Source organism: Gigantopelta aegis, chromosome 12 (genome assembly GCF_016097555.1).
Source record: "Gigantopelta aegis isolate Gae_Host chromosome 12, Gae_host_genome, whole genome shotgun sequence".
Classification (NCBI taxonomy): domain Eukaryota; kingdom Metazoa; phylum Mollusca; class Gastropoda; order Neomphalida; family Peltospiridae; genus Gigantopelta; species Gigantopelta aegis.
In genome coordinates, this window is record NC_054710.1 from 6,807,232 (window position 1) to 6,819,820 (window position 12,589).

Consider the following 12,589-nt stretch of genomic DNA (forward strand, 5'->3'; position numbering starts at 1 on the left):
ACACATTCAGGTGTGTTGTTCAAAAAAAAAAAAATCAATAGCAATTTTGCACTGAAATATTTCCAGCATTCTTAAAACGGAAACGTCATGTACCCAATTTATAGTTATTGTAAGGAGATGCAAAGTGACGTCATTGGAATACAGACGTCATTCAAATTCAAAACTAATTATTTCAATTCCTGTGTATTTGTTTGCTTTTTAGTATACACATGCTTTACAATTTACAGCTGTTTATTACTAGTGTGTGTTATTTGTTTTAATTATTTTTATTTTTGGGATGGAGGGACTCTATGACATTGCGAAAGTATAAATACTTTAATAGTATAAAAAGAGTGCATAGGCAAAGAAGGGTTATGCGCTCTGAATCACTCCGCTGTTTTGTTTACGTTCAGTGTCCTGTTTAGTGAGAGACAAAAAATATATTTGGCGACTCAAATTAATAATGTAGCGCGTTGTAATAAATAGAATACTATACTCGTCCCCGTGAGAGACCGTTTATATTACAACTCGTGTGTTGTCGATCGTACATCACTCGCTTCCGCTCGTGATGTACGATCGAAAAAACACTCGTTGTAATATAAACGGTCTCTCACGGGGACTCGTTTAGTATTCTCTATATATATATAAAAAAGTAAATTTCAGTTATATAAATATGGCAAAAATCTGTTGTCTAGCTCTGGGTGAGCATAAAATTGCACCAAATTAAACTTTAAATTATTTATGGAAACTTAGTTGTTTTCTAACAAAATATCAATTACTACTTGAAATTATTTTATCAAATTAAAATAAAATTTTCCAATTGTTTTCTAACATTCGCAATTGGCAAATGGTAAGCCTTTTTTTTCTTTTCTTTTTTTGTAGGTGTATTAAATCTACCGGGTACTAAAATATATAAGAAAATTTGCACTAATTAAAGTTAATAAAAGTAAAGTCAAACTTAGTAAAGTGTTTGCAGTACAAAAATACACACATCCGGACACTAAAAACAATACAGTATATAAGCACATAGGTAAACGTATTTTGTACGAAAGAATACATTTCTTGTAGTATTTGATAGCATAGAATCACTCATTATATAAGTAAAATGTCTGAAACCAAAACCATTTGTATTGTGTAAATTTAGACATATAAAAAATCATAATATGTACAATTCAATTTAAATGTAAATGATTAATGTAATTTTTAAAAAGCAGTGATACTATATTTCTAAATTCAGCCTGCTCGTGTAAAGTCTGAATTAAAACAAACACAATGACTTTAGTTTTAAAGGCACTCAATCGCGGATTTAGTGGGCCTTATTTCTCTCAATATTTAATAATAAAAAGACCTTGTTGTTTCTAAAAATTTGCGTTTACAGGAACCCAGCCCATCTAAAAATGGGTCAACCATATTATTTTTTTCCAATGTATTTTTTAATTAATATGTAGTTGAAAAAACAACCAAACAAACAACAAAAACAATGCAAAACAAACAACAACAAAAAAACCCCAACCAAACCAACCAGAAAACAACCCACCACCACCACATTACACAACCTACATGTACCGTATCTATTTTTATTTACAGCACATTTATATATATATATATATATAAAAAGTAAATTTCAATTATATAAATATGGCAAAAATCTGTTGTCTAGCTCTGGGTGAGCATAAAATTGCACCAAATTAAACTTTAAAAAATTTATGGAAACTTAGTTGTTTTCTAACAAAATATCAATTATTACTTGAAATTATTTTGTCAAATTAAAATAAAGTTTTCCAATTTTCGCAATTGGCAAATGGTAAGCCTTTTTCTCTTTTTTTTCCTTCTTTTTTTTTGTAGGTGTATTAAATCTGCCAGGTACTAAAATATATAAGAAAATTTGCACAAATTAAGTGAAAAGTAAAGTCAAACTTAGTAAAGTGTTTGTAATACAAAAACACCCACACTAAAACCAAAACCAACTGTATGATGTTAAAGGCATATTGTCGCAGACCATTGACCTATTACATGGCCTGAGAAATAAGGTGCTTAAATCTGTGACAGTATGCCTTCAAGCTAGAGATACAAAAAAATCATAATATGTACAATTCAATTTAAATGTTGCAATTAAGTTTATTTTGTAAATATGAATATCCTGACCCACTCCCAATCACAATGTTAGTGTTTTTAAGCTCGATCTCCATCTTTAGGTGACATAATGTCTGCTTATTACTATTATTTAGTAAAATTGTATTAACTTAAAGTATTTTAGGGCTAGTGAATCACTGATCCCATCACTAGTGGATTTAAAAAAAATTCTAGAAGCCCTGTGTATAAAGAGAGAAGTCTCAATTAAACCAAACAGAATTTTAAGTCACAGATGTAATCCAATGTTGTCGACATGTTGCAATGCTGTCCGATTTCCGCACACATCAATCCATTGCTAAGAACGACATTTCAAAAAATGCACTGCATGATGAATGCTGGAAACATTAGCAAGACCCACATAAGCGAAGTGTTCATACAGCTTCTGCAGGCTGAAAATAGAACAAAAATAAAGTTTTAACGACACCACTAGAGCACATTATTTTTTTTATTATCGGCCATTGGATATTAAACATTTGGTAATTTTTACATATAGTCTTAGCGAGGAAACCTGCTACATTTTTTTCCATCTTTTATGAGCACCTACCAAACAGTGCATTTGGGGATTTTTCACTCTGTAGAAGCACAGGCATACAGGCTCCCATTTTTGTAAGGGGGGGGGGGGGGGGGGGGGGGGGGGGGGGGGGGGGGGGGGGGGAGAGAGGAGGCTGGTTTTTGCCCAAATTAAACAAAAATGTGCGAATCTGGATAACAACATTTATTAATATTAGCATCACTGCCAAACAGCTATATAAGGTTGCAAACGAATAACTACACATGCCGAGGGTATATAAAATGATTTGGGTGAATTACGAAGTATGCCGGAAACTAATTTCAATATAAAAGTTTATATAAAATTCGTTTCAAGACGGGAAAAAAACCCGTGATGGTATAGCCATAAAACCTGTTTATACTAGTATACAATCCAGAGTTTAATACTACACTTTTCCCCCTGTTTTTTCAATGCTGAAATAGACCAACAAGTTCGCCAATTGCATAAATAGTCTCGCCCGATATTTTTAGAATTTGTTTGCTCCGAATAACGGTATAAAAGGCGAAGTGTAATTGGTCGATATTTAAATTGTTATTTATAGATGAAATGTCACCTGGACATGTGAGTCCACGCAATGCTGTTAGATCTACTGGCTAGACCCAGTAGAGCTAATTTTAATCAGATTGCTTCTTTCTACGTCCGAATATTTTTACATACAGTACCCTATGTATAGCTGGTATTCAAAACTTGTGGTACCCATGTTTCAACCGTTTCTCAGCCGAAATAGTGCAACAAATGGACACACCAACCAAAAATGTATAACCTACCGTACTCACTAAGTCCCGACATGCATCATTATTAACAAAATACATATTTCAACAACAACATAAAAAAATTGCCCTCATTTTAAATTTGCTAGAGGGAAGCAACTCGCCCTGCACATTAAGAAAAGTATTGACTTAATGTCCATCGGACTACAGGCTGGTAGGTACCGGGTTCACAGCCAGTTACTGGCTCCAACCCAGAGCGAGTTCTTAACGGCTCAGTGGGTAGGTGTAAGGCCACTACACCATCTTCTCTCTCACTAACCACTAACCAACTAACAACTAACCCATTGTCCTGGACATGAATGAATCTAATTATATATCAAATATACTTTTTCTGCATAAAATAAAGTGGCTGTATATTAAATGTGTTTCTGATCGTTCAAATATTTGTACTAGGTTATATTTAATTTTATTTACTAAATCATAATTTTTCGTACATACGAAATTATTTGAAGATAAAATCCAGTTTGGGCTTCTTACAAATATTAAGACGACCAGAAACACATTGAATATATACAGACACTGATATTCTAAACAAGAAAATATATTTAATATGTAAGTTTAATAGTAGAAATATTTTATAAGTCGGAAACATCTTACAATGCAGCAAACTCAGGAATGTCCCTTTATCATGGCAGGGATATGTTTTTTAAGGTTGTTGTTGAAATATTTATTTTGTTAATAATGATGCAAGTACTTCAATCGGGATTTAGTAAGTACGGTAGGTTATACATTTTTGGTCTGTGTGTCCATTTGTTGCACTCTTTCGGTTGAGAAACGGTTGAAACATATGATGCCACAAGTTATAGGATATAATATAGGGTATGCAAAAATATTCGGACGTAGAAAGAAGCAGACTTCCTACATTCCTTCAAATTTTAAATTAAAAACACTAGTATTGCCAACACATATTATTGGAGTTAGAACCACACTAACTACGTCCCTCTGGACTGGAAACTTACTAGGATCGTCCTGCCAAGTTTTTGTCTTCCCGTTAATGTCACACACCAGACAAGCCTCGTATGGATACCTGCCACCCTTTGGAATGCACATAGTACCTAGCGTGCAATAATCCTCCTGCAAAGACAATAATCAAAGCACCGATTTATCACTGTTTTACCAGCCTCGGCGGTGTCGTGGTTAAGCCATCATACATACAGGGTTCGCAACCTGGTACCGGCTCCCACCCAGAGCGAGATTTAACGACTCTATGGGTAGGTGTAAGACCACTCAACCCTCTTCTCTCTTACTAAGCACTGACTACTAACAACTAATCCACTGTCCTGGACAGATAGCCGATATAGCTGTGGTGTGTCCAGGACAGCATGATTGAACCTTAATTGGATCTTCTGCAGCAAAGGTAAAACAAACTTGACTGATTGCAGCTAATCGTTGTCAATTTCTGTGAAAAATAAAGTACTAGGATGGTATGGCATTTGCTTTCATAAAAACATGTTACATGTGTGCAAGTTATATAATAAAACAAATGTGTGCTGTACCTTCCAGAAATTAACTTTATTACCCATATGGGCAGAATAAAGTTAAGTTTGTTTTATTTAACGACGCCACTAGAGCACATTGATTTTTAATCTTATAATCGGCTATTGGACGTTAAACATATGGACATTCTGACACTGTTTTTTTTAGAGGAAACCCGCTGTCGCCACATAGGCTACTCTTTTATGACAGGCAGCAAGGGATCTTTTATTTGCGCTTCCCACAGGCAGGATAGCACAAACCATAGCCTTTGTTGAACCAGTTATGGATCACTGGTCGGTGCAAGTGATTTACACCTACCCAATGAGCCTTGCAGAGCACTCACTCAGGGGTTGGAGTCGGTATCTGGATTAAAAACCCCATGCCTCGACTGGGATCCGAACCTAGTACCTACCAGCCCGTAGGCCGATGGCCTAACCATGACACCACTGAGGCCGGTCCATATGGGCAGAGAGGAGTGGAGAAAGAAAAGTGATCTTTCCCTAGAGAAATAATTGTTTGTTTTGGGTTTTTTTTTAACCCTAGATAAGTTTTGACGTCATAAACAGTGCTTCCCTATTGACAGTTAATTGTGTTGTGTAAGAATAGTTTCCAATCCATGGTGGAAGTCATGTCAACTAACTTACGACATCAGCGATACATACATGTAGGTTATAGCTATGACACAACGCTGCCTCTTGTTCTCAACTTGCTAATGTAATCGTTCGAAAATCATCTATAAAATTATAAATATTGAAAATGGGTAATAAACAGAATACCCCACTCACTACTCGGCAACACCGTTTATCGTGCACGAGTGAATTGATGTTGTCATTCACGAGCCTTTGGCCTCGAAGCAATACCGTTTATTGTGCATGAGTGAATTGATGTTGTCCTTCACGAGCCTTTGGTGAGATAAACGGTATTGCCTCGTAGGTCATTGAGTATTCTCTAAATTATTTCCTAGTTCGGAAGTAATACATTTGTCTTTCCAACTAAATAAATATAAGACTATTTATTTACTAGTTTGAGTAACACATACGTGTATACCTGCATTTAACTTTAACACCATAGCGTGGACAACTACGCCAGATTTTACCACATTACATTTTGTTTGTCACTCATGTGACATAACAAGTAAATGTTGTGGTCGCATTTGTGGGGTCAAAATGCACGGAAAACGACCATTGAGTCCGACTTTACTGGTCGTAATCTGTAATAGCAGGGTGGTCTTAATACCAGGGTAGTTTTACTAGAAAATAATAAAGAAATGTTCCGGTCTTTAAAATATTGGTCTTGATAGTGGGTTGGTCTTAGAACCGGGGTGATCATTAGTAGGGATTTACTATATAATATTTCTAAAAATTACAAAAATGTATGCATTAAGTTTACCCTGCGTACCCTCTGGCAGACATAGTGAAGGTACAGCTACGGGTAGTACTTACTAAAATGTATATCAATTAATTTCCAAGATTGTAGGATACATAATTTTAACCAGCTTACTAAAATGTGTATCAATTAATTACCAAGATTGTAGGGTACATAATTTTAACCAGCTTACTAAAATGTGTATCAATTAATTTCCAAGATTATAGAATACATAATTTTAACCAGCTTACTAAAATGTGTATCAATTAATTTCCAAGATTGTAGGGTACATAATTTTACTATGCATACCCTCTGGCAGACACCCTGAAGGTACAACTAGTACATACTAAAATATGTCCCTATTAATTTCCAAGATGTTTGGGTACGTAATTTTACCATGCATACCCTCTGGCAGACACCCTGAAAGTACAACTAGTACTTACTAAAATATGTCCCCATTAATTTCCAAGACTTTCGGGTACGTAGTTTTACCATGCATACCCTCTGGCAGACACCCTAAAGGTACAACTAGTACTTACTAAAATATGTCCCCATTAATTTCCAAGACTTTCGGGTACGTAGTTTTACCATGCATACCCTCTGGCAGACACCCTAAAGGTACCACTAGCACTTATTAAAATATGTCCCCATTAATTTCCAAGACTCTGGTATGTAATTTTACCATGCATACACTCTGGCAGACACCCTGAAGGTACAACTAGTACTTGCTAAAATATGTCCCCATTAATTTCCAAGACTTTCGGGTACGTAGTTTTACCATGCATACCCTCTGGCAGACACCCTGAAAGTACAACTAGTACTTACTAAAATATGTCCCCATTAATTTCCAAGACTTTTGGGTACGTAGTTTTACCATGCATACCCTCTGGCAGACACCCTAAAGGTACCACTAGTACTTACTAAAATATGTCCCCATTAATTTCCAAGACTTTTGGGTACGTAGTTTTACCATGCATACCCTCTGGCAGACACCCTGAAAGTACAACTAGTACTTACTAAAATATGTCCCCATTAATTTCCAAGACTTTCGGGTACGTAGTTTTACCATGCATACCCTCTGGCAGACACCCTAAAGGTACCACTAGCACTTATTAAAATATCTCCCCATTAATTTCCAAGACTCGGGTATGTAATTTTACCATGCATACCCTCTGGCAGACACCCTGAAGGTACAACTAGTACTTGCTAAAATATGTCCCCATTAATTTCCAAGACTCTGGTATGTAATTTTACCATGCATACCCTCTGGCAGACACCCTGAAGGTACAACTAGTACTTACTAAAATATGTCCCCATTAATTTCCAAGACTTTCGGGTATGTAGTTTTACCATGCATACCCTCTGGCAGACACCCTGAAAGTACAACTAGTACTTACTAAAATATGTCCCCATTAATTTCCAAGACTCTGGTACGTAATTTTACCCAACATACCCTCTGGCAGACACCCTGAAGGTACAACTAGTACTTGCTAAAATATGTCCCCATTAATTTCCAAGACTTTCGGGTATGTAGTTTTACCATGCATACCCTGTGGCAGACTCCCTGAAGGTACAACTAGTACTTACTAAAATATGTCCCCATTAATTTCCAAGACTTTCGGGTATGTAGTTTTACCATGCATACCCTGTGGCAGACACCCTGAAGGTACAACTAGTACTTACTAAAATATGTCCCCATTAATTTCTAAGACTTTCGGGTATGTAGTTTTACCCAAAACTGGCCTCTGAGAATTGAAAATTTGCGTAAACCATTTCTAGGTTATGCAAAACCAAATTCAGGAAACTCTTTTCGTTTTTACGTAACCCATCATGAACTTGCAAATGATGTAATAAAAAAAAAAAATGGGTTACGCAAACTATATTTACACGAGCGACGCACAAACGAAACTATATATTGCTGTCGTAATTTTCAGAAGCCTGCTGCATACCTTCTGACAGAAACCATGAAGGTACAGCTAGTACTTACCAAAATGACAAAATTGACAAACGTGCCAGACAGTGTACACGTGTGACCCCACCCCCACCCATCCCCTCTATGGATCCATCAATGAAACTGCTTACCGAAATGATACAATTGACAAATGTGCCAGACAGTGTACACGTGTGACCCCACCCCCACCCATCCCCTCTATGGGATCCATCAATGAAACTGCTTACCGAAATGATACAATTGACAAACGTGCCAGACAGTATACACGTGTGACCCCACCCCCACCCATCCCCTCTATGGATCCATCAATGAAACTGCTTACCGAAATGATACAATTGACAAATGTGCCAGACAGTGTACACGTGTGACCCCACCCCCACCCATCCCCTCTATGGATCCATCAATGAAACTGCTTACCGAAATGATACAATTGACAAACGTGCCAGACAGTATACACGTGTGACCCCACCCCCACCCATCCCCTCTATGGATCCATCAATGAAACTGCTTACCGAAATGATACAATTGACAAACGTGCCAGACAGTGTACACGTGTGACCCCACCCCCACCCACCCCCTCTATGGATCCGTTTATGAAAGTGCTTACCAAAATGATTCAATCAACATATGTACATGTCTGATCCCCCACCCCCCACTCCCCACCCTGGATTCATTAATGAAACTGCTTACCGAAATGACGCAATTAACATATGTACATGTCTGATTCCTCACCCACCACTCTGGATTCATTAATGAAACTGCTTACCGAAATGATGCAATTAACATATACTCTTCAAAAGAAGAAACGCAAAACCACATTGTCGTAACATTTGGAGAATTGATTTAATTATTGAATGGTGAGTCCGATAATTACCAAATGTTGCAGGATTGTTCACAATTCACTCTAGTCCATTGTGAGTAAGTGATAGGACACACCACCAAGGTCAAGGTCATCTGGAGTCAATATCGGGTGTGGCCTCCGCGTGTGTTGACAACTGCCTGGCACCGCCTTCCCATTGAAGCAACCAGAGTACGGATGACGTCCCGGGGGATGGTGGCCCACTCGGCCTGCAAGGCTGCTGCCAGCTCGGGCAGGGTCTGGGGCTGTGGTTGTCGCTGTCGGAGGCGTCGGTCCAACTCGTCCCATAGATGCTCAATTGGGTTCAAATCCGGTGATATCGATGGCCAAGGAAGGACATTAATTTGTGTGGTTCTGTAGGAAAGCCGTTGTGAGACGTGCTGTGTGAGGCCTGGCGTTGTCATGTTGGAACACTGCGTTGGCGTTGGCCATAACTGGAACGATGTGTGGCCGGAGGATCTGGTCAATGTAGCCCTGTGCATTCAGGTTGCCCTGCACGTTGACCAGGTCAGTTCTGCCAGTGTATGAGATGGCTGCCCACACCATGACACTACCCCCACCACCGAATCTGTCCACTTCCTGCACGCAGTTTGCCGCATAACGTTCACCACGACGCCTATACACGCGACATCTTCCATCATGACGTCGGAGCAGAAATCGGGACTCGTCACTGAACCACACCTGTCTCCATCGCAGTTGAGGCCATTGTCGATGAATCTGGCACCACTGCAGTCGGAGTCGACGGTGTTGTGGTGTTAAGATGACACCTCGAACTGGACGTCTGGCACGAATTCCTACCTCACGTAGGCGGTTCCGTACGGTCTGGTCGGATATCCTGCGCAAACCTGGTATTGCTGCGGCTGTGGAGGTGGCAGTAGTCAATCGTTCCCGAAGGTGGCGTACCCGGATGTAGCGGTCCTGCCCGGGGTAGTGACCCGTGGTCGACCGATCTAGGGAGGTCGCGTGTTGATCCATGTTGCTGGTAACGGTCCCACAGTCTGGAGATGGTGCTTGGGGACACATGGAATGCCCTGGCAACGGCCGTTCTGGATTCGCCTGCGTCTAGTCGGCCGATGGCATTGTTTCTCTGCGGTTCACTGAGACGTGGCATGTCCTGGATTGTCAACTGTCGGCCAGATACAGAGGCCAGGCAAGCGAACACCCTGCACTTTTATACTGTCGGTGTTCATGTTGCACGTGCAGTGGTGACATGGTTTGCACGTGGCTGCGTTTTTGCGAATATTCACATTTTGGAACTTTATTGTACAGTAGCTGCGTTTTATCGAATGTAACCGTGGGAATGTGTTTGGGACATGCAATGACCTTATATTCACAAAGCATGAACCGGTAGGAAACATAAAATCGGAGTTATAACCCATTTGTACCCTTTTGCGTTTCTTTTTTTGAAGAGTATATGTACATGTCTGATCCCTCACCCCCCACCCCCACCCTGGATTCATTAATGAAACTGCTTACCAAAATGACGCAATTAACATATGTACCTGTCTGATCCCTTATCCCCCCCCCCCCCACCTGGATTCATTAATGAAACTGCTTACCGAAATGACGCAATTAACATATGTACATGTCTGATCCCCCACCCCCCACCCCACCCTGGTATCATTAAAGAAACTGCTTACCGAAATGACGCAATTAACATATGTATATGTCTGATCCCCCATTCCCCCACCCTGGCAATTAACATATGTACATGTCTGATCCCTCACCCCCCCCACCCCCACCCTGGATTCATTAATGAAACTGCTTACCGAAATGACGCAACTGACAGATGTGCCAGAGAGAGTACACGTCTGACAGGTTGAGTTGTAGATGACGATAATCTTCTCCTCACTGTACGCAACCCCGTTGTTGGACACCGACACATAGTAAGCGCGGGCCTTCTCTTCAGCTGTAGCTCCCAGCGCCGACCGCTTCGATCTGTGCACTGGTATGGGACAGGCAACTTCGAACAGGCTTTCAAATTGTGCAGCAAGAACACGCTCGGCAAAACTGTCCACAATATTTCCATTCTCCTTAAATAATAACAACAACTATATTTTGACCGTACTGCTGAAACAATAAATGTTCCCTACTTCAGGGCCCAACTGATTTTCCTAACTCCTGAGTTCAAGGGCCTTAAAATACACCTTTGACGTCACAGTATTGTCTCAACGCGCCATTATTTTTCAGTAATGAAGAGATGAAACCCTACTTAATTAACCCACCAAAATCATTGGTGTTAAACTCCATACTAACATATATTCACATAAAATTATTATTTAGTGGTGTATTTTAAGTAGGGGAATCATCTCCATTATTTTTCAGGAATGAAGTTACTCTGACATTCCCCTATACATAAATCGCAATGAAAGTCCACCTTGATATGCAATAGTACACGATAGATAAATATGATAAATACACATTTTAACTCAATATTGTGAGGCATTGTGAAAAAGAATTCCTGAAAAGCATTAGAATGAAGATGAAACCTATAGTCCCATCCAGTTGGACAGGTAGGAAAATAATAAGCAAAAATAAACTCAACCAGACAGTTGTTTAATAAATACTTTTGTCCAAAAGGAAGCAAATATGGCCTCTATGAGTCCAAAATATTGCACTCGCGTACTCTGGTCCGGGTCGAGGTTTAACCCTCGAGTACTAGATGATAACGAGACTAAGGAATAAAGTAAAATAGCATTATAATTTATGCATCTTAATTCCAGCACTGAACATGGATGCAAATTCATGCCATTGTACTGGTATTGCATTCCACACATTCGACTTTTGTTTTCCCTCCATGTCTTATAGCCCTGTAATGTAACCGGTGGCAAGCATATGGCAAAATGACGGGAAAATTCGGGCAAAAATGATACAGAATATGATTCGGGCAAAATGTGTTAATTCGAGACGATCACTTTTTATCATTTGTTCCCAACATTAGGGACCCTCAAAAATTAGTTTCATGTAAACAATGCGTAGTAATTTATGTTGCAAACGCCTATATAGCTTTGTTCGTGTGTAATGTTAATATGATGTAAATGATTTTTTTTCCCAGATTCGATGGCATTTTCGTTTAATTCGGGCAGGAAAGCCAGCCTGCCCCCCCCCCCCCCCTACAAAAAAAAAAAATTTGGGGGGAGAGCCGAACCCCATATGGGAGGGAGAAAAATTACTTTAATTGAAACAATAGCAAGAAACCAAGAGTAATATCAGAACAGAAATACAGCAGAAACAATGATTCAATCATAGGCGTATCAGGTCCTGTTGCAGGCTGGTTTTTGCCCGAATGAAATGAAAAATGCACGAATCTGGATATCAACATTTATTCATATTAGCATTATTACCAAACACCTATATAAGGTTGCAAATGAATCACTATCCATTTTTTTTACATGGACTACAACCAATATAATTATGGGTAAAATGATGGAAAAACATTGTGAAAAGGTTTCAGGCCAGATAATTTTGACTGAATATCCTGTTTGTTTTTGCCCAAATTTAAGGTT

The 12,589-nt window shown here is 39.1% G+C and overlaps 1 protein-coding gene across 1 annotated transcript in view; it reads right to left on the reverse strand.

Annotated features, from left to right (window-relative positions):
* Positions 1-515: 515 nt before the first annotated feature.
* The window catches only part of LOC121386879, a 36,540-nt gene continuing 24,466 nt past the window's right edge, over positions 516-12,589 (reverse strand). Inside the window, exons 3-5 of the mRNA XM_041517911.1 lie at positions 10,853-11,116; positions 4,392-4,506; positions 516-2,501 (exon numbers count right to left, since the gene is read on the reverse strand). Coding sequence (XP_041373845.1) covers positions 2,422-2,501; positions 4,392-4,506; positions 10,853-11,116 — 459 coding nt within the window. The 3' untranslated portion in view covers positions 516-2,421. The remainder of the gene's footprint in view (positions 2,502-4,391; positions 4,507-10,852; positions 11,117-12,589) is intronic.